This window comes from Lepus europaeus, chromosome 6, assembly GCF_033115175.1.
Source record: "Lepus europaeus isolate LE1 chromosome 6, mLepTim1.pri, whole genome shotgun sequence".
NCBI classification, from domain to species: Eukaryota; Metazoa; Chordata; class Mammalia; order Lagomorpha; family Leporidae; genus Lepus; species Lepus europaeus.
The window spans coordinates 108,228,717-108,251,901 of NC_084832.1; the positions used below are offsets into that span (position 1 = coordinate 108,228,717).

A 23,185-nucleotide genomic window follows, 5' to 3' on the forward strand; every position below is an offset into this window, starting at 1 on the left:
TCAGTCTCCAGAGCACTCTCTGCTCTAGATGTTAATAATAATATTAGAAAGGAAAGGTTAAAGAATACCCCCAAAAAGAGAAAATACCATAAGCTCCTGACTACATACTAATCACATGTTCAGCAGTGATTAAATTTCACTGTATCAATAAGCCTTCCAGCTCATCACTGCTGAGGTTTCCTGTCTGAGAACACTCCTTCCTCACAATGGGACAACTGTCTGGAAAGGGCCCAGACGTAGCAGCTACACCTGGGCCTGCTCACTGTTCACAGTGGAGCTCCCAGCAATTATCTTAATGATCGCAGACCTCTACTTTCTCATCTATAGAAGCCTCAGAAATACCCACTGACAGCTGACTAATGGAGGAGACTGTCTCCAAACACCACCTTGTCTTTGGTTCGTCTCAGAAGAAGGATGTCAGACTTTAAATATTAATAGAATTTGGTGCTCTGGCTCATAGCTTAATAAGTGCTGGAAAAGGTGGGGAAGTGACTGAGATTGGTTAGGTTTGAAACAATTTAGTTGGACATAGCAAGTCCGAATAAACAAACTGTGATTTATAAATAATCTGTTTACCTTGGAAAGTGGTCTATTGTTTCCAATCAATTCATCTTTGAGAATTTCTTATCCTTTCCTGAGACAAACAAGTAAGTCATGCTTAAGCAGTCTACAGTCTTAGCTAAGTACATTGACACAGGTGACCTCAAATTCTCATTTCTATAAACTGGGTATCTTAATATCTCATAGGACAGTTTCAGAATTAAATTATACAATATAAACTACTACTAATATGTAACTTTAATACTTTTTAAAACAGGTTGAAATTCTAGTGTGTGGGTTTTTTTTTTTTTTTTGATTTTCCAATTGTTTGAGGGGAGATTTTTTTTTTGCCATTATTACCTCATTCCAAATAAGAATCTTATTTTAAAATAATAAAGTTCTTATGCTTTGAATATCAGTCCAGATTACCAAATTTTGTAATTTAAAGGGATATAGAGACAAAAATATTTATTAAATATTATTTATTAGGACCTCAAGTCTATTCTCTGTTAGGCAACTTAGCAAGCCAAACTCTTAGCAATTATGCTAATATACCAAATGATGACTAATAAACAAATAGTGACATCTTGTGGCCTTTTAGTAATATGCTTGATTTTAAAGCAACACACAGTATGAAAATCGGAAGACTGAGTGCATATGACAGAAAGATATGCGTTTCTGGCTTGGTAATTTTAAAATATTTATTGTCCTCTCTACAAGTAGAACATATAAAATATACTTTGAAGTGTATGTATGTGTATATGATGAAACACTATTGGACTATATTAAGAGACTATAAAAAAGACAAATTTATTTCCCTTTGTAGAATATTCTGAAACGTGATGTGGATTTGTGTTACTTTTTAGATATATTGTTGGTATTTTAAGATTTTATTGTTGAACACTATAGAAAAGCTACTCCCTTGGGGGCCGGCGCTGTGGCTTACTTGGTTATCTTCCACCTGTGGGGCCGACATCCTATATGGGCACCTGGTTCTAGTCCCGGTTGCTCCTCTTCCAGTCCAACTCTCTGCTGTGACCTGGGAGGGCAGTGGAGGATGGCCCAAGTGTTTGGGCTCCTGCACCTGCATGGGAGACCAGGAGGAAGCACCTGGCTCCTGGCTTCAGATCGGCGCAGCGCCGGCTGTAGCGGCCACTTGGGAAGTGAACCAACCTTTCTCTCTGCTTCTCTCTCTTACTGTCTATAACTCTACCTGTCAAATAAAAAAAATTAAAAAAAAAAATGCTACTCCCATTACACCTGAAACAAATGCTTTTTTTACTTTATATAAATGCTTCAGTGAAAAATTGTTTTGAAAGCATAGTTACTTTGTGGATGCAATAACTATTAGCAGAATAGTAAAGAAAATAATTCTTTATTATTTATAGAAATCCTCCTCCAAACATTTTACATGACTTTGGTTTGAATTTCAGAATGAAACATTTGCTTATCTTCCAACCAATTTATGTGTAGAATTTAAACAAAACTGTGTACTATATTCAGTTTTTTTTAATCTTCAGCATTATCTATAACTTTAAAAATAATTAAAATATACTTTCAGAGCTCATCTATTATAAAGCTTGTGATAAACTGCTCCCCAAGTAGCAAAGTTTTCAAATTTTAAATGCGGGGCCGGTGCTGTGGCACAGCGGGTTAAAGCCCTGGCCTGAAGCTCCAGCATCCCATATGGGTGCTGGTTCTAGTCCTGCTGCTCCTCTTCCAATCCAGCTCTCTGCTGTGGCCTGGGGAAGTAGTAGAAGATGGCCCAAGTCCTTGGGCCCCTGCACCCACGTGGGAGACCCGGAGAAAGCTCCTGGCTCCTGGCTTTGGATCGGTGCAGCTCCGGCCGTTGCGGCCATCTGGGGAGTGAACCAGCTGATGGAAGACCTCTCACTCTGTCTCTGCCTCTCTCTGTAACTCTGTCTTTCAAATAAATAAAATAAATATTTTAAAAAAACAAATTTTAAATGCATAAGAATATAAAATAATGTCAGTGTTACAATTTAGTTACGTGACAGGATAAAAAGTAGTCGCTCCCTTCCTTCCCCTCAACTCCCTTCAGCAGCATTTATGAAGAGCCTGCTTGCTGCAGAGCCCTGGACCAGACAGTGCCAATGACACTGCCTGTTATGTTATGGAACCTACATTTGTCTTCCATCCTTTTTATAATACTTTTGTCTTCTACCCCTCTATCCCACTGCTCTTTACTCCTGTAAACTTTTCACTGCCCCTCAGTGAAAGAACACACATTTTCGAATACTGTTTGGGTAATAATTTTACCAATGTCTATTAATATTAAATAACTAGTGCAATAAATGTACCTGATCAAGTAAGTGAATATTGTAGGAATCTTGTAACTGTAAAATGTATATAAAAGATCATGCTATACCCTCAGACACAAATGGGTCTGGCTTTCTTGTGTATGAGATAAGCAAGGTGTGGTTCCCTGGATAAAAGTCCACCCTGTACCACCCACCTACCCTCGGCTGTGCAGAAGTCCATTAGACCCCAGGCCAACCTGTGGTGTGAATTTTAATCTCTAATTTAACTCTACATGGGATTTTATGTTTCACTGAGAAGTATTTTAATTGTCATTAGTGTGTTACACTAAATTATCCTGTTTTCTCCCTTCTAGCCCCAGTAGCTCCAGAAATCACTTCTGTGGAATATTTCAACAGCCTGCTATACATCAGCTGGACATATGGGGATGACACAACAGACCTGTCACATTCTAGAATGCTACACTGGATGGTTGTAGCAGAAGGAAAGAAGAAAATTAAAAAGAGTGTATGTTTCTTTGAATTTCAGCATTAGGCATCTGAAAATATAGTTGTGTGAACTATCAAATATCATTACATAAACATTTATGGAGATATTAAACAAATATTTGTATGCCAGATGGCACTGCTTTAGGCTCTGGAGATTGGACAGTAAAAATTAAATTCTTCCTAGCCTAGCGCTTACCTTGGAGTCTCTTAACAAGGTACTGAAATATTTGTAACTACTGATTTCATTTACATTTAAGTGTAAATACACTCCCTATATATGTGGGTATTTTGGAAATATTGATTCCTTTTCTTCTGGTACATTAGACTTTTCAACATTATATTAACTAGGGTTCAGACGAAACTACCATAAAACAACAAACAGACAAACAAAAGGAGGTGACTATAACACAATATAGGCTTATGTTTCTCTCGTGATAGCCCAGGGCGACTAAGGCCTTTCTGTTGTAAGCAGTCACCCAGGGACCCAGCTTCTCTTCCTCCATCTGCCACTGTGTGGAGTCCTCAGCTGTACAGGGACGTCATCGCAGCCAATTCCAGCCTGCAGGGAGGGAAAAGAGAGCATTGGAAGCCCAGCACTTACAGGACATAGCTTGAACTCCAAGTTGTGCATGTGACTTCCAGTTAAAATCCATTGGTCGGGATTGTGTCACTGTGACATCCAGTTAAAATCCATTGGTCAGGATTGTGTCACATAGCCTCTTTGCTGCGGGAAGGATGGGATGTGTAGTCAGGACACAATGGATGTACAGGCACTGCCCAGTTTCTCCTGAATGTACCATAAAAACCCAGGAATCCCCTTTTCTTTCTTTTTTTTAAGATTTATTTTATTTATTTACTTATTTGAAAAGCATAGTTGCTGAGAGAGAGGGAAGGAGACACAGAGAGATGTTCCATCTGCTGGTTCACTCCCAAATGGCTGTACTAACCAAGGATGGACCAGCTGGAAGCCAGGAGCCAGGAGGTTCTTCTGGGTCTCCCACATAGGAGGCAGGAGCCCAGGGACTTGGACCATCTTCCATTGCTTTCCCAGGCACATTAGCAAGGAGCTGGATGGGAAGTGGAGCAGCAGAGATTTGAACCCGCACCTGTGTGGGGCCCAACCTGCTGCACCACAGTGCAGCCCCCAGCAACACCTTTTTCTAAAGCCTGCTGTGACTATGTGGAAAGCAGAAGAATACCCTTTTCTAAATAAGGAAATTTACTATCAAATTATTCTAGCTGATATGTATTATTAAATTTTAGTGCTGCCTGGCATTTGGCTCAGTTGTTAAATTTATAGGGGCCAGTGTTGTGGTATAGCAGGTAAAATCACCATTTGTGATGCCCATATCTCTCTGTTTCTGTCTATGTAACTCTGACTTTCAAAATAAATAAATTTTTCAAAAATAAACATATATAGCGTTCAGAGGATATACTGTGTTCATAATATAATCCATTATAGACTGCAGCAGAGAGCAGAAAGGAAATATCTAATATGGCTCTGTGTTTGTTGGAGTGTGGGTGGGCGCTGGCTCATTCACTAGAAAGATTAAGCTCTCAATTTTCAATATTCTTGCAGGTAACACGCAATGTCATGACCGCAATTCTCAGCTTGCCTCCAGGAGACATCTACAACCTTTCAGTAACTGCTTGCACTGAAAGAGGAAGTAATACCTCCATGCTCCGCCTTGTCAAGCTAGGTAACAAGAGTGAACAGGTGTGGGTGTGGCAATAATCATGCTAAGAGAACAGATGCTGCATAGCTTGATTCAGCACAGGCTTGACTCCATTAAATAACAACAAAACACAGCTCATTCTCTTTTATAAGAAAAGAGACGTTTATACTACCAAGAAAGAGCAGGTTAAAATACATATACATGTTTTTGTGAGCTGAATGGATACCATATTGGCAGACAGAGGTGCTTACCATCTTATTAAGGTGAGAGGAAGCAAGTAATGGTAGGATTTTAGAGATGGAGAGAGCTTAGAGAGTATCTAGTGTGATATTCTCTCAACATTACATTTTCAAATAGATACTACTTTAAAAGTTTCTTAAACTTTTCAGGAAGGAAAAACAAGTTCCAAAAAAATTATTTCTACTGAATCATAGCACTGGGAATCAATAAGCTTTTCTCCAATGATATCTTAATGTCAGGTGAAATTTTGTCCCTATACTTTTCCTCCTGAAAACATGACGATCTATATATAATGCAACTGTTTGTATATTTCTTCCTGAAAACTAAATACCTGTATATTTTATCCTATTGTCAAAAGTTCTATTTTCTATTCTATTAATCATGTTATTGTGTTTTATAAGCTCTTTCAACTTTCTGTAACACAATGTTTTGCCACCTGTAACTGCTCAAAAGATACTGTTAAATTGAGTTGAAATTGCTGATCTCAAAGTGTAACATAATATTCCAGTTAATATATAACCAAAAAAACAAGTATCAGCTTTTAGGGAAGTAAAATAACATTTTGCTTTAGTAATAACTGAATTATTATGATTTACAGTGCTTACATTCTAGTCATTTTAGCTTTCTGCACAGCATTCAATTTGATATACATAGAAATCATATTAATTCTACCTTACAGAAAAAATATAATTTTGGCACACAGATTTTTAAGATTATTCCAATCAGAATGATATCATTAAAACTATCACCACAACTGGCCCCTGTACCCATGTGGGAGACATAAATGGAGCTCATGGCTCTTGGTTTCAGCATGGCCCAACACTGGCCATTGCAGTCATCTAGTGAGTGAACCAGCAGATAAAAGATCTCTCTCTTTCTGTCTCTCCCTTTTGCTCTGTAACTCTAACTTTCAAAATAAACAAATACATCTCAAAAAAAAAAAAAAAAAGGAATCCTTATCTCGCAGCAAAGTGCTTGGGGTTCATATCTGACTTTGGCTCCAGGTTCTTTTTTTTAAAGATGTATTTATTGATTTATTGATTTTTTAAAGATGTATTTATTGATAGTCACGGTTACAGGGAGAGGAGGGGGAGAGAAAGAGACAGAGAGAGAGACACTGGCGCTGTGGCGTAGTGGGTAAAGCTTCTTCTCTCTCTGTGTAACTTTGACTTTCAAATAAATAAATAAATCTTTAATGAAAGAGAGAGAGAGAGAGAATCTTCCATCCACTGGTTCACTCCCCAAATGGGTACAATAAATGGGTACAATGGCCAGAGCTGGGCTTATCCAAAGTCAGGAGCCAGGAGCTTCCTCCGGGTATCCCATTTGGGTGCAGGTGCCCAAGCACTTCAGCCATATTCTGCTGCTTTCCAAGTGCATTAGCAGGGAGCTGACTTGGAAGCGGAGCAAACAGGACTCAAACTAGCACCCCAATGAGGTGCCGGCACCACAGCAGGTGGCTTTACCTGCTCAGTCACAATGCTGGCCCCTGGCTCCTGATTCTAGCTTTCTGGTAACACAGACCTGACAGGATCTCAGCTCCTAAGTGGGAGATCTAGATTGAGTTTTTGGCTGTTGGCTTTGGCCCTGGGCAGGTGCAGACATTTGGGGTATAAACCAGCTGATAGAAGCGTGCTCTCTCTCTTTCTCTCCATCTCTCCTCCTCTCTCCCTCTCCCTCCCCCCTCCTTGTTCTCTCCTTTCTCTCCCTCCTCTCCCTCTTCTCTCTCTCTCCCTCTCAAATAAATAAGTAGAAAAACTAAAAGAGGAGTACATTTGGAATAAAGAACAAGGATTCTTCCTTGGATACACGAAGTCTGAAATGATTTGTGGACACTGAAGAGCAGATGTAAAGACATTGATCCATGTGCCTGAAAATAGGGGGAAATGCTGAGCTACAAATAAAACTTGAGTATCTGGATTATATCACAAAGCTATTGATAGAAACAGAGTAGAGAAGCGAAGCACTGGAAGTAGGCTAGAAGAACCACTGCAGCATTTAGAGGTGGAGCAGAGGGGAAGGCAGCTGCAAGAGAAACTGAGACGAAACAGTCAATGAAGAAGAAGCAAACCACAAAACAGAATTTGCACACCACTGCTCTGAAACTTCTGCTTCATCCAGACCACAATCATATTCCAGCAGGTTCAGGATAAGGAATCCCTTGATCTCAATGCTTGCAGAGAGTTTGGAGGTAATTTACTGCAATGTCCTCATTTCAGCAAGTGAGCCCAGAGAAATATGACCCACTTTACACATTCTAGAGCCTAGTTCTAAAACAGTAGTTTTATACTTTTACTCCATCTGTTATTTGCATTTTTCTGGATTGGGGGTGTATTTTTTTCTAAAAATTTCAGTTTTCTATGAACATGTTCAACAGAGCAGGGAGGAGCCCTATGGTTTTCTGTTCCCCTTTCTTCTTCTTCTTCTTTTTTTTTTTTTAGATTTTAGTGATTAGGATAGTGGCTTGATTTTCTTAATCTCAGTTATGAAAACTTTTATATAGATTATAAATATTTAAGACATAATTTTGCTATAGGCAAGAGAGAATCAGAACACTTTGAGGTGTTAGGAATTTGGGGAATATTAAATCTAGTCTTTTTCTGTTTCTTTCATTGTCATCTCTCATAATATTTTAGTAGATTATAAATAATGACAGACATTTGGTGAAATGTAATTTCTGACTTAGGAAAACCCATACATTACACAGTGCTGCCTTTTATGGTCCTACTCCCAAACGAGACCATTTGCTTGCTATTGTGCAGAAGTTGGTGAGTTTACAGAATTGGAAACAGTTGCTTGGATATATGTAGTCCCTAGCTTTGGTAAGTGTTGTTAAATCATAGCACTGTCAAGTTTGACATACCTCTCCCTATCCACCCTCTTCTTGAATCCTCTGCTAGTGTGACAAACTTACTATCCTGTTATCGGCCCCCATCCAAAAAATGAGTCCAATGAGATAGGAATGTGAATAAATTGTGTTAATGTAGTGCAAAGAGAAATAAAGGACGATAAATAGATGAATGGAGAAAAGGGAAGAAAAAAATGTATATCCATTCTAAATGCAGAAGAGTAAGTCAAAAGGTTTATGAAAAATGGAATTAAAAATTAGGCAGAGGATTAACCTACTGCGCCACAGCACCAGCCCCTGCAGAAAAAGTTTAATCCATGCTTTTTTTTTTCATAATATGCAGTTTTCATTACTTTTCTAAGATCCCAAAAATGCAAATTTTTGTATAGGTGATGTTGGAGTTCAAACCTGAAGCAGGTGAGTGAGCCAGGGAATGTCTGGGAGGAATTCTGTAAGCAGAGGGAAACCCAGGTGCAAAGCTCTGCAAGCAACAGTGTGCCTAACAAGTTCAGAGAAAAGAGGGGAAGTCAGTGTGAATGGCATAGAATTATTCTGGTGAGAATAGACGATTTGGGTTAAGAGCAAAAGTAGGAATCTAGTTAGATGAGATCACCATACATCATAATTGCCTCAAACATTACTGCATGACATCGATTATGGATCAGTTAAAAGCTAGTAATCCTCTCTTTGGCATCCTTTGCTTTTGAAGAGCATTTCAGTTTGGACACTTTTTGGAAATTACATCATCAACATTTAAGTTAGAGGATGCGTATATCTATCCTTGATTGGATTGAGCTGGTAGCTACAAAGGTGATTAAAAGTGATCAAATTAAAATTTTTTTTCAAGTTAGAGCTGAGAGAATCGGCTCACGGTTATAGACGTTGACTATGAGTGGGGTACGAAACCTAGGGAGACACCATGACATAGGACCTGGGCAATTGGAAGGACAGTGATACTATTTATTGAGTCACAGAAGATTATGAAAGAGATTGGTTGTGGAGGAAAATCAGTGGTGCAGGTTTGGAAGTGTCAATATTTGAAGGTGCCTATTAACATTAAAGAACAGATACTGAGTAAGCAGTTAGATAAAGATGCCTGGACTCTATGGAGACTTCACAACTGAAAATAAAAATTTGGTGCTAGTTAGGAAATACATCTGATGAATATCTAGCCTGTTTTCCACTGCTTAACAGAATACCACATACTGGGTAATTTGTAAATGATAGACATTAATCTGGTTCTGGAGGCTGAGGTCTCGCAGGGTGTTACACTTGATGAGGCCAGCATGCTGCTTCATCCCAGGGCAGAAGGCAGAAGAACATTAAAACACCAATCAGACAAGGCTCATTTTAAATTAATTACCTCTTGAAAGGGCCTATCTCAAAATGCAGTCACTATTTGAAGTGCTGGGGCTAGGGTTTCAAAGTATGAAATTTGGAGATATACTGTTTATCACATAAAAGAGGAGACCAATCACAATACTTTGGCGTGTCACTGCATTCTCTGTAACATGTTATTGCCTAAACATTGTTGAGCCATTAACCACCTTTAGTTCTGTTGCTGAGGATGGAAAGGTGAATCATCTAAACCATCTGAGGTTTTGGAGCTGGGTTGATCTTGCCCTGTCACAAGAGGAGAAGCAGAAGAAGGGCCACTCCACCTTCTAACAAGAGTAACCAAACTTCTGCTGTAGCAAACTGGAAGGAATGTTCTAATTCAAGCTAGCCAACTGAAATATAAGGAGAATTATGTATGTAATTTTTCTATTTTCTAATAACCACATTAAACCTTAGAAAAAAAATAGGTAAAAGTGAGTTCAATACATTTATTTAAGCCGATATATCCAATTTAGTATCATAGAACTATTCTAACCTGTAATCAATATGAATAATTATTGATGATATATTTTATTGCTTTTTCATGCTAAGTCTTTGAAATTCAATTGGTAATTTACATTGACAACATCTCTCAATTTGTCCTAGCCACATTTCAAGGGCTCAATATATTTAAGACACAATGCTGTCTCAAGTAGTGAAATTTAAGTACAGTTCCCACCAAATCTAATAAATGATAATGCTCTGTACATATAAGAGAAAGTTATGGCACTGACAAAGCCTCTCAGAAGTCAAGAAATTGATTTTATCAACATCATTATTATAACAAAGGCAGAGAACATAAAAATTGAGCCCTCATATGTCTGTCGATTGATGCTTGAATCCTGATGCTATGAATTAATAAATGTTGACTCATATTCTAAATCAGCAAATCAATGAGATTGCATGAATGCCTAAAGGTGGATAGTGAAAGGTGAAGACAAAACACTTTATAACACATTGTTCTTGTTCTTAAAGAATCTACGAGGATCAAGTAGAATCAGGACTTTAAACAAATTAAATAGAAAAAATTTTAAGAGCAGTAGGAGATCAGAGAAGGGATAGTCTATCAGGAAACAGACAAGGCTCTGTCTTGATCTTAGAATGAGCAAAATAAAGAGTACACTGACTCTGTGTGCTTGAGAAAGGACTAAAGGTGTGAAAGTCAGTGTAAATACTGCCATTGGCAGGGCAGCATGTCTGTTGGTAAGGAATGGTGCTGAAGCTAGATGAGTAGCATGCGGCCAATTTAAGTAAATCTCTAAAACTTGGCATGTGCATAGACAATGCACAGGTAGGTTAGGATTTAACATGAACAGAATTGGATTTGAAACTATCACTGTCCAAATGAAGAATGAACATTTTTGAGGCAGGCAAAAAGGAAAAAGAATTATTACAATGATCAATGAGTATGATGTCAAAAGTCTGGACATGTAATAAAAAAAAAATTTAAAGAAAACAGGAAGAGATGACATGAACTGTAAAAGATGTGGGACTGGGACATAACAGGAAGGCCTCAAGACGATTGGCTTAGACAATTCAAAGAATGGTGATACTTATAAGACAATCAAGAGTAGTTGGAAAGTAGAAATGACTTGTGAGGAGAGGATGCCAGGTTCAGTTCTGACACTGTGAAGTTTGATTGCAATAGCAGTAAGATATTAAAGTAGGCATACATAATAAATGAATGGAAATGCAAGTATAAAAAGTCAGATCTGGAGATTAGAATTTGGGCAATGTTCATGTATCACTAGGCTGATTTTATCTATTCTATAAGAGGAAATATATAGACAACCCAGGGAATTTGATCCTAATCCAAGAGACTCACTTTGAGGAGCAGTTCTTGGTGTTATTTTTAAGGGAGAAAAAACCCAAGCTCACAGGAACAAATCATCCATCTCTGCCCCAAATAACCTCACCTGTGCTTCCACAGACCCAAGTTCTCCATGAGTCACATTCACTGGAAGACTCCTTCCCTGACTCATAACCCCTTAACAGTGACAGTTTTGAAGAATGTGGGAAGAGGAAATGGACCTCTATGTTTCATCTGTGGTCTTCTTCAGAAGAGAAATGGGACAATGTCTGGAGGAGTAGATAATTAATTGCAAATGAAAAGGGGTTCCTGATGCCTACCATGAATTTTGATTGCCCAAGACTAACTCACTTCTTCATTCCTTCAGCCCTTCTACCTAACCTTGTCAGGTTGTCTCTGGAAAAAAATATACTTTTTAGTTGGACATAAGCTTAGCATACCTGAGATAAATCATGTCAAGAGTGATTTTTGACATAATCCTTGGTTCTGGACAGGACCATGAGTGGTGCAGACTAGAAAAAGATCATAATCTTCACAGGACTTTCTTCAAGCACCACTAAAATAAAGCCAGGCCAGTCTTGGGAGAATAGGGCAGAAAATGAGAAGAAATACAAATAATAAACAATGGGTAGTTGTCTGATGGGGGCATGGATGTGGGCAGAATAGGTTGTTCTGTAAACCTGGCAGCAATGATACATGCCAGACAAGCAATGTCAGGGAGGTCTGACAGCAGCCAGCAAGGCACTGGGTTTAAGATTTTAGATCAACATAGTACTTTCCATGCTAGAGCCAGAGGGAATGGCAAGATCCAAAAGATGCCATCAAAACAGAAGACTCAAAGAAATTAAGGAATGGAGGAACAAGACAGCAAACCCCTTACTAGAATGGAGGAGAGAGCATAAGCTTGTCTTAAGCCAACAAAACCAATGACCCAATTGCTGGAAATGGGTATGAAGGGTCACAGGCAACATGGCTTCCATAACTAATGCAGTAATTCACTGATCAAGATAAAATGTTTAGGGCTGATGCCGTGGTTCACTTGGTTAATCCTCCTCCTTGCGGTGCTGACATCCCATATGGGCGCCGGGTTCTAGTCCCGGTTGCTCCTCTTCCAGTCCAGCTCTCTGCTGTGGCCCGAGAAGGCAGTGGAGAATGGCCCAGGTGCTTAGACCCCTGCACCCGCATGGCAGACCAGGAGGAGGCACCTGTTTCCTGGCTTCGGATTGGCCGTTGCGGCCATTTGGATGGTGACCCAGCAGAAGGAAGACCTTTCTCTCTGTCTCTCTCTCTCTCACTGTCTAACTCTGCCTGTCAAATAAAAAGAAAAAGATAAAATGTCTAAGACAATGAATCTGCCTCCAACATTTTTTAAATCATCCAATCCCTTTCTAACAATCTTTTCCTTAAAAAAAAAAAAGTCATCTGTTCAGTTCTCAGTTTTTCCTGAATTTTCAAGAAGACAGTCCTCTGCCTGAATTATTACAAAGAGTCTTCAGAGAAAGGAAGACAGGTTATTGGCCAACTACCAAACTCAAAGTCTCCATTAGAAGGGAGGGCATCACTTTTATTTTTCTCAGTCATTTTTAAGTACAGATTTTTGTTTCTCACCCTGGAAGTTCTGTATTACCAGAGCAATGCTAACTCCAGTGCAGATGACACAACAGCTATTAATAGAGTATGTCAATAATAAAGCTGAAGTAGAAAACAGAAGTGTTCCAAAAGGAGAAGTATCAAATGGAAGAGGGAAAAGGCAAAATATTCTACTTTCCAACTCAGATGATTGTCTATCTTCATGAAAGGATTTCTTTCCAAAGCAATATTAAATCTTATGGTGCTCTTAATCACCTATATTTGGATTTTTTATGTTTACTCCGATGACTAATGATATGAAAAAAAGAAAACATCTAATTAAATTTTTAAAACATTTTTTCTTTACTCAGAACCAGCTCCTCCAAAATCACTCTTTGCAGTGAACAAAACTCAGACTTCGGTGACTTTGCTGTGGGTGGAAGAGGGCGTAGCTGATTTCTTCGAAGTCTTCTGTCAACAAGTTGGCTCTGGTCAGGAAGCCAAACTCCAGGTATTGCATATCTTGATACTCTTTTCATGAATTAATTTTGATTAAGGCTAATTATCTGAGAAAAGTAAGTCTTTTATTTCCTTGAACTATGGAAAATGAAAACTGTTCTTTTTCTGTTTCAGTAATAAAAATTAACAGTGTGCTTTGAAAGCAAGCCCAAAAGATGTGAGAACTTGTATCTTTTATTTTTGATCTTTTGTTCCTGATCCTTAGCCACTCCAGAACATATGAAAGGGTAATGCAAGGTTCATTTTTCCTGTTGACCATTACATTGATCAAAGGGATGAGATCTTGCCAAATAAATATAATTTAGCAAATATAAATCAGTCTAAAAGGCAATGTGTAGAATGTAAATGGTATAATCAATGGTTTCCTTCAAAAATGTATAGTTGTAGATATTACATAAGTATAAAAATGAGTAAAGTAAAATATAAGTGCCACAAGAGAGACCCATACTATTAGGAAATTTCTTTTAAAATAGCATGCTTATCTGGTTAATTAAAAAGAACAATTTTGTTGAAAAACCAAGCTGAAAGGTTATTGCTAAGCTTTAGAATAAAAAAAAATCAAAGAAATGATAAGTATTGGGTTGTTCTTCAGGTTGTGCTTAATGGAAGGGCAGAGATGAACCAGCAGGTCTAAGGGTAACAAAGTCATAAGAAAAAAATGTTTTATAGCCAGTGGAGGAAGGAAAAGGGCAGTCTTGGGAAGCCCTTCACGTAATAATGGTATATGGACTAATACTATGAACATGAATAATTGATGCCTTTTAAATAATGAAGTTCATGAGATTGAGAAAAAAAGGATTGCCAGGAATACAGATCTTTTCATACTGAATGCTAAGATAATTTGCTTTGATTCTTTTCCCCTTTGGATATTCCCTTCTACAAGCTTATCTCTTTTTAATCTGTTCTGAACAGCTGAATCTTTTCTTTATTCTAAGAATCCTTTTTGAAAATAACTGTTCTGCCAGTAATGGGTTGTTTTCTGTGTAACTCCAGTGATGTCTTCCTTTAAGATCACAATGGTTAGTCAGTGGCTTATTATAAGTGAGCCCTGTTAGCAAAAACCTTTCTTTCTAGGATCATTATTTTATAGAATAGTGAAAGAAGTGCTGATGGCTGTCATCTCTTTAGCCAGGGATATTTCAGATCCTTGTTTTGAAAAGGGGTATTACGCTGACTCATCTTTTTACATTGTACTGTAGTCCTTGTCACCAGTCTTGCCATCAGTCCACCAAATTAGCAGCATGTTCTACTCAAGAATGGGATAACGCTAAGTGTTTCAGAGCACACAAAGTCTCCATGCTTTTAGTGGATGCTATATAAAAGCTGAGGCTGTAGAAAAAAAATGTAGTCTTCTGTAGTGTTCTTAATGTGTGAAAAACTGCTACAAGTCAAAGAGGCAAAGAATGATGCCGGCTTTGTTTCACAGTGAATTTAGTTACCACTTGCAATGCTGGATCCCATACAGGAGTACTGGTTGCAGTTCCAGCTTCTCTGCTTCCAATCCAGCTCCTTGTTAATGGCCTGGCAAGGCAGAAGATGAAGGTCTGAGTACTTGGGCTCCTGCAACCCCTACATGAGAGACTCAGATGGAGTTCTAGGCTTCTGGCTTCGGTTTTACCCAGTCCCAGCTGTTGCGGGTATCTGGGGAATAAACCAGTAAATGGAAGATTCTCTCTCTCTCTCTCTCTCTCTCTCTTTTTCTCTTTCTCGTGCTCCATTGCCTTTCCTTCTTTCTACATCATTCTGACTTTCAAATACATAAATAAATCTTTAAAAAGGAAAAAGGAATAAAACAGCTTCATTTGTACTGATGTGGGAAGAGAGGCAAACATAGTGATGTATAGGGTAAAAATCTAAGGTAACAAAGTAAACAGAACCATATGTAACCTATGTCATCACTTACTTTTTAAACTATGTATTATATATTTATGCAATGGTAAAGGCAAAAAAATCATGATGATGATTGCTGCTTCCATGGAAGAGAGTTGAGTAGATAGGGAGAAAGGAAAAAGCAAACCGTTTCCCTGCTAACCTTTTTCATTTTGTGAATTTTTTTACTCTGTCTATAGATGACTTCAACCATGAAAAATAATTTAAAAGCAAAACAGATTAAGATAATAAAAATTTATTATTTTCTGTATCTGTAGGAGCCAGTTGCTGTTTCTTCTCATGTTGTGACCATCTCTAGTCTCCTTCCAGCCACTGCTTACAACTGTAGTGTCACCAGCTTTAGCCACGACAGCCCCAGTGTTCCTACATTTATAGCTGTCTCAACAATGGGTAATTATATGTTAGTTGAATCTGGCCTTTGCAAGTTATTTTTCCATATTGTCTATATATATTATATATACATATATATGATGTATATATTTTATATAATCTATCATTTTAATGGTATCAATATATAATCTATATATATTATATATATTGTCTATAGCCTACATATAATCTATATATATATATTATATATAATCTATCCTTTTAGTGGGGCCAATGCTATGCTGAAAGATCTTAAGCTTTGCAGTGCACGGGGTCATTCATTTCAATCCCAAAATGCACTTACCACTATTTGGTAGTTATTGTCTCTGAGCTTTTGTTTTTGTGTTCATCTGTAAAGTTGGACTAATAATAATATGTAGTTGTTTAGGTTGCTTTGAAGTTTAGAAATAAAATACATAAAACCGTAACATCTACTGTCCAAGTGCTATTTGCTGTCATCAGCTTCACCATCATGGCCATCTTCATCTTTCACAGCTAGGCACAGTGCCCTGATGAACTCAGTTTCATCTGTCTTAGCCTTGCCCTCAACTGTCAATGATCAAGTAATGGCAATGCTATACTGGGTGAAAGCAGGAAAGTTTCCAATCCAGCAGAAAGAGTAGATAGGAAAATTAGAAACTAAGTAAAGTTCTACCAAATTTTGTTTGTTTCCTTGTATTTCTTTTCTGAGTTGTATGATAGGATAAGCCCACGAAAATGGATTGAAGTGATGTTTATTTTTATACAAAAAATTTGAAATCCACGCATAGGAGGAGTCTTCAAAAAGTTCACAGAAATGTGTATTATGAAAAATCTATGCATGGATTCCAATGTTTTTTGAACCAAAATAAACTCACCTCTCAATTCCACTTTTCATGAGCTTTTGAAGGTACTGTCCTATGCATTATCCTTTGGTTGGTTAGAGTCTGACTCTGTAGTCTGAGACCCTCTATGAAGCCTCATGTAGTAAAATTACTCCTACTATCACATTATCTATTTACAGAGTTCAGTTTCATTCCTGTAATTTTAATCATATATTTAGCTGTTACATTCACTGATGGTTACAATGGCCTCATTGCTGTAATTTTTGTTTTTTGGTTGGTTGGTATTGGTTTTTCGTTTTAATTTTTGTGTTTTCAAGAAAATACAAAAATGGGGCTCAAAGATATTTTAATGTTCTTTTATTCATGCTTCCTTCTATACTTTTCTAATGCTACTTTTATGTCCATCATTTCTCGTTACCTCCACAGCAACCAAGGGCAACAGGTGATATAATTAAACTTACTTGTAAGTGAGGTACATAAGCCCAAAAGAGTAGAAAAATGGCTGACCAGTTCCGTGAATTTATTATCAATGTAAAGAATGGCCCACCTTTAAGAGTTGTATAAAAATATTTAATATACTTTCCTGTTCAATACCATGTGAAGAACTAGGCACTGTGTTAAGTTCCACAGTAGCCTTCTCATTACATGGAGTGGATGAAAACAACACAGCCCCTATTCATAAGGGCCCTACAACTTATTAATAGGTTTAATCTCTTGAGTTGTGCAGATGGAAAACCCCTAAACATATGGTCACAGATGATCAGAATGCCTGTTCTAGGGATGTGTTAAGTGATGTGACAGATGGTGGCTTGCTAATGCCTTTTTCATATACATTATTAGTTGTGAATATACAGTTGTGCTTTCTGAGTCTGAAGTCTTAGGCATAAAATGAGAACCTGCCACCCTTGAAGGTTTTTAAAATGTTAAGCGATGATAAAACATGATAATGACTTTTAGATCTTTTCATTTTCAAATAGATTTAAACCGTGGCATTGCATTATTTATATTTTATAGTTTCCCCATATAAGAACATCCTGAATGTTGTAGACCATGAAAATGGACTCAAGCCTTCCAGACACAGAACACCACTTACCAGTCTACTTTGTAGTTATAACTGACCAGAAAGAGCTCATTGTTGACGTGAGAGATATTGTTATTGTCCTCATAAACTCGCTGTTGTCAAGATTAGATGAAAAACAACTAATAGTTCTGTTAGTTCCCACATAGTGGAACCTGATAACAAATGTATGACTTCTTTTTTTAGTTACAGAGATGAACCCGAACGTGGTAGTAATCTCAGTGCTGGCCATCCTTAGCACACTTCTAATTGGTCTGCTGCTTGTTACTCTCATCATTCTTAGGAAGAAACATCTGCAGATGGCTAGGTAAGCTACATTTTGTTCATCTTTTATCCATAGTCTTATAAATATTTTTACTTATTATACATGTATGGTTTCACAGACCTAATTTGTATAAGTGGCAAATCTGATTTCAGTTCTTAATGTCAATGCTTTTTAAAAAATTTTAATTATTTATTTGAAAGGCAGATTTACAGAGAGGAGAGAGAGAGAGAGTCTTCTATCCATTGGTTCACTCCCCAGATGGCCTCAATGGCCAGAGCTGTGCTTATCTGAAGCCAGGAGCCAGGAGCTTCCACCCGGCCTCCCATGTGGGTGAAGGGGCCCAAGGACTTGGGCCATCTTCTGCTGCTTTCCCAGACCATAAACAGAGAGCTGGATTGGAATAGGAGCAGCTGAGACCAGAACCGCTGCCCATATGGGATGCCGGCACCGCAGGCAGCGGCTTTACCCACTAACGCCACAGCGCCGGGTCACTCTCAATGTCATTTCTACTCTGTGAGTTTCCTAACTAGGTTTTTCAATCTCATTTTAGAAAATGCTTCCAGTGAAATAGTAAAGCAAAGTTTGCTTGTTTACACAAAGCCAGACCTCTTGCTATTGACCTTGGCATTTTAAGTAACACATATATAGAAGGCCTTTACTTTTGGGTATTTTTAGACACATGTAGAGTTAAAGAAAGATGTAAGTCTGTGCAATATGAAAGTGAAATGAGTCAATGAAAATAGAGGTTAGAGAGAGATAACCTCTCACTACTTCTTCTTTTTCTTTTCTTTTCTTTTTCTTTTTTTTTTTTTTTTTAGAACTATTTTATTTATTTGAAAGAGTTACAGAGAGAGGTAGAGACAGAGAGAGGTCTTCCATCTGCTGGTTCACTCCCTAGATGGCCGCACTCCCAATGGCCCCAGTGGCATTCCCCAATGGCCAGAGCTGAGCTGATCCGAAGCCAGGAGCCAGGAGCTTCTTCCAGGTCTCCCACGTGGGTGCAGAGGCCCAAAGACTTGGGCCATCTTACACTGCTTTCCCAGGCCATAGCAGAGAACTGGTTCAGAAGAGGAGCAGCCAGAACATGAACCAGCGCCCATATGGGATGCCAGCGCTGCAGGCTGGAGCTTTAACCCACTGCACCACAGTGCCAGCTCCCTCACTACTTCTATTAAGCTGTAAATCAGAAAGCATTTATAGTGTTTATGGTGGCCGGCGCTGCGGCTCACTAGGCTAATCCTCCGCCTGCGGCGCCGGCACACCAGGTTCTAGTCCCAGTCGGGGCGCCGGATTCTGTCCCTGTTGCTCCTCTTCCAGTCCAGCTCTCTCCTGTGGCCCGGGAAGGCGGTAGAGGATGGCTCAAGTGCTTGGGCCCTGCACCGCATGGGAGACCAGGAGGAAGCATCTGGCTCCTGGCTTCGGATCAGCACTGTGCCCCGGCCGCAGCAGCCACTTGGGGGGGTGGACCAACGGAAAAAAGGAAGACCTTTCTCTCTGTCTCTCTCTCTCTCACTGTCTAACTCTGCCTGTCAAAAAAAAATTTTTTTATTAAATATAATGTTTATGGTTAGGTTCATTAGAGGTCACTGTTTTCTTCCTATTGCTCAAAGTTGCAGCTAGTTTAATTTTTCTTGCAGTTAATAAAGCCTTTTGATTTATTATCTTAGTGCTTCCATATCACAGCACATTCTTAAGTACTTTATGGAAGATCTCTCTCTTGGTTTCTCTGTCTCTGTCTGTAACTAACTTTCAAATAAATAAATATTTTTAAAGCATTCTTGTTTGATTACTACCAGTTTTGGGAAATTTGGTTCAAATTTACATTTGCCCAATGTTAGCCTCCTGAATTGTTCAACATCCTTCTCTGATTTAAATGTTCTATCATTCACATATTCATAGATAATGTCATTTAATAATAGTTTAATCAGTGATTAATATGGCATACCAAAAAAAATCAGACATTGAAGTCATCCATTGGGAACATGCAACCTCACTGGAGATATGTATATGAATGGATACACTTAAAAGAATAAGCTGACCTGTATCATAACCAAGATAGAATTGAGAGCTGTGAGACAAGGAAGATTAATTCTCAATATGAAATTCAATTTTGTGAAGATTGGCATTTGAATAAATCTTCTAAGGACATGGAGGGAGGTGGAATTGCACCATGGCTACAGTGTTGAGCTCTGATATTACATTCTGTGAGGTCAAATATTAATTTACACTCTGTGTAAATGCATGCAGGTCATTGAAACATCATCCATTTAACAAATAGAAAAGTATTTCCAAAAGGTGATGGAAGTAGAATTAAAAACTAAAGCTATTTTGATGCAAAAGATTGAAATCTAGGCATAATTTTTTCATCATATGCAGTCTATGAAGTTTTTATATTTGACACCAGCTGTCTGGTGTCAGACTCCTCTGGTTGCTTGGGGCAGGGAAGAATGTGAAACAGACAAAATGTCATATGTTCAGAGAGGTTATATTCTAATGAGAAAAGAAACAACAAACAATAAAGCCTTAAGTAAAAGGGTCACATGGTGTTAGGTTATAAGAAAAAATACTAGGAGCCAGCACTGTGGTGCAATGGGTTAAAGCCCTGGCCTGAAGTGCCAGCATCCCATATGGGCGCTGGTTCTAGTCCCGGGTGCTCCTCTTCCGATCCCACTCTCTGCTATGGCCTGGGAAAGCAGTAGAAGACGGCCTAAGTCCTTGGGCCCCTGCACCCACATGGGTGTTCCAGAAGAAGCTCCAGGCTCCTGGCTTTGGATTGGCTCAGCTCCAGCTGTTGCAGCCATCTGCGGAGTGAACCAGCAGGTGGAAGACCTCTCTCTCTGTCTCTACCTCTCTCTGTAACTTTGTCTTTCAAGTAAATAAAATAAATCTTTTTTAAAAAGAAAAAATAATAGAGCAGATTAAGATAAATTAAATAAATTAAGTGTGGGAGAGGAACCATGGGAGGTGGGTAGGTTTCAGTGAAATGGTGACATTTCTTATCAATGATTTGAATAAATGGAGGAGTTAGTTCTGTGTTATTCATGGGAGGAATGTGCACGGTATTTAGAACAGCCAGTGCAGAGGCCCAGGGCCAGGAACACAACAAGTATTTTCAAAGAATAGCAGAGAAGCTAGCACTAGTAAGGTAGAGGAAGGGAGTGGAAGGGCAGCAGGAAGGGTCAGATCATAAAGGACTTCCTAAGCTATTGTAAGGACTTTGACTTTTACTCCAGTAGAGTGCAAAAGACATTGCAGGGCTTAAGACAGAAGGTTAACATCTGACTAGGTTCTGATTCTCTCATCTTGTCTTTTGTGTAGAAGACAGGCAAGGACGAAGAAAGCATATCATCAGGGAGTCACTGCAGTAATTTGGGAGGAGATGGTGATACTTCAGTTCAGAGTAGTAGCAAGGAACACAGAAAGAAACTCCCTGATTCTGGATATATTCTGAAAATAAAAGTAACAGGATTTGCCAACAAACTGGGTGAGGAAGGGGAATCAATGAAGAAGAAAAGAGGACTCTGGGATTTTGGCTCTAGCAACGGAAAGGATGGAGTTGTCATCACCTGGCACAGGATTCCAGGTGAACAGAGTTAGGGGAACATCGGGACTTCAGTTTCAGAAATACTAAGTTTGAGATGACTTTCAAGTGCAGGTGTGGAGGAGGCAACTAAACATGAAAGCCTGGTGTTTGGGAGAGAAATATTGGCTGAAGGTGAGAATTTGAGAGCTGTTAGCATATAAATGATATTCAAAACAGACTGGATGAAATCCAGGAAGTAGCTGTAAACAACAAAAGAGGGTCCTGTATTAATCACTAGAACAATCTAATATTGAGACTTTTCAGAGGGAAAACAAGATAACAGCAAGCGATTGACAAGAGGCAGTCAGGGTAGAAGGGAAACTAGGAAGTGTGAGGACTTTCTGGAAGTCAAGGAAAGAACGTGTACAGAGAAGAGACAATAGCCTCACATTCATGGGTAGTTAGGAGCAGCAGTGTGCAAAAATGACAGTCTTCAAAAAGTTCATGGAGGGGCCGGCATTGTGGAGTGGTGGGGATAGCTGGCACCTGTAGTGCTGATATCCCATATGGGCGCCAGTTTGAGTCCTGGTTGCTCCACCTCCGATCCAGCTCTCTGCTATGGCCTGGAAAAGCAGTAGAAGATGGCCCAAGTGTTTGGGCCTCTGTATCCATGTGGGAGGTCGGGAAGAAGCTCCTGGATCCTGGCTTCAGCTCTGGCTATTGTGGCCATTTGGGGAGTGTACCAGCCGATGAAAGATCTCTCTCTCTCTCTCTCTCTCTCTCTCTCTCTGTAGCTCTGTCTTTCAGATAAATAAATGATCTTTTTTAAAAAGTTCATGGAATGTATATTATGAAAATATGCATGGATTTAAATTTTTTTTTACCAAATGAATTTTTAATTCTATGTTTCCATGCACTTTCTGAAGTACCCTCATACTCAGCTCATGGGAAGAAGGCCATTAGTGTTAGCTCCCAGTAGTAACTGAGGAGGGAATGGTAATAGATATGGCAATGGGCCATCACAGCAGCTCACTAGGCTAATCCTCCACCTGCGGCGCCGGCACTCCGGGTTCTAATCCACGTCCGGGCGCCAGATTCTGTCCAGCTCTGCTGTGGCCCGGGAGTGCAGTGGAAGATGGCCCTGGTCCTTGGGCCCTGCACCCACATGGGAGACCAGGAGAAGCACTTGGCTCCCGGTTTTGGATCAGTGCGGTGCGCCGGCCACAGCGCACCGCTGGAGCAGCCACTGGGGGGGTGAACCAATGGCAAAGGAAAACCTGTCTCTCTCTCACTGTCCACTCTGCCTGTCAAAATAAATAAATAAATAATAAAAAATAGATATGGTAATGGAAACAGTGGTGTTTATGAAGGCATCATTGCAGGTGCAGATGATGATTGTAATTGTCATGAAAACAATGATTCTTAACATCTTGTTTTTTTGGGTGCCATGATCTTCTTAGGGAGTATGGTGAAATCTGTGGATCTCTGTAAGAATAATGCTTTCTTTTTTACATAAAATAAAGTATATAGACTTACAAAATTATATTGAAAAGTGAGCATAATATTTCTAAACTGTTATATGCTTCTTTATTAGTACATTACATATCAATATTTAACAATATATCTGATAACTCATAATATCGTCTTAGTGATGAATATAAATAATATTTCAAGATATGTGTAACAAGTCTGTGAGTATTATGTAAAAATATCTGTAAATTCTATTGTTAGCAAATGATGGGTACTGATATTAGAGTGTTTTGCTGACTACTACTGCTAAATTTCAATTACAAATTCTGAATAAAATTAAATTACAAATTATGAATAAAAAGATGTACTTTCTCTGATATGTTCTTAAAATCCTAAAATGTATCCTTGGGCCCCAGATT

At 38.8% G+C, this 23,185-nt stretch overlaps 1 protein-coding gene across 1 annotated transcript in view; it reads left to right on the forward strand.

Annotated features, from left to right (window-relative positions):
- The window catches only part of PTPRO (protein tyrosine phosphatase receptor type O), a 107,050-nt gene that overhangs the window by 41,939 nt on the left and 41,926 nt on the right, over window positions 1-23,185 (forward strand). Inside the window, exons 11-15 of the mRNA XM_062195228.1 lie at window positions 3,176-3,327; window positions 4,888-5,008; window positions 13,200-13,339; window positions 15,495-15,627; window positions 17,695-17,815. Of these exons, the coding sequence (XP_062051212.1) occupies window positions 3,176-3,327; window positions 4,888-5,008; window positions 13,200-13,339; window positions 15,495-15,627; window positions 17,695-17,815 (667 nt within the window). The remainder of the gene's footprint in view (window positions 1-3,175; window positions 3,328-4,887; window positions 5,009-13,199; window positions 13,340-15,494; window positions 15,628-17,694; window positions 17,816-23,185) is intronic.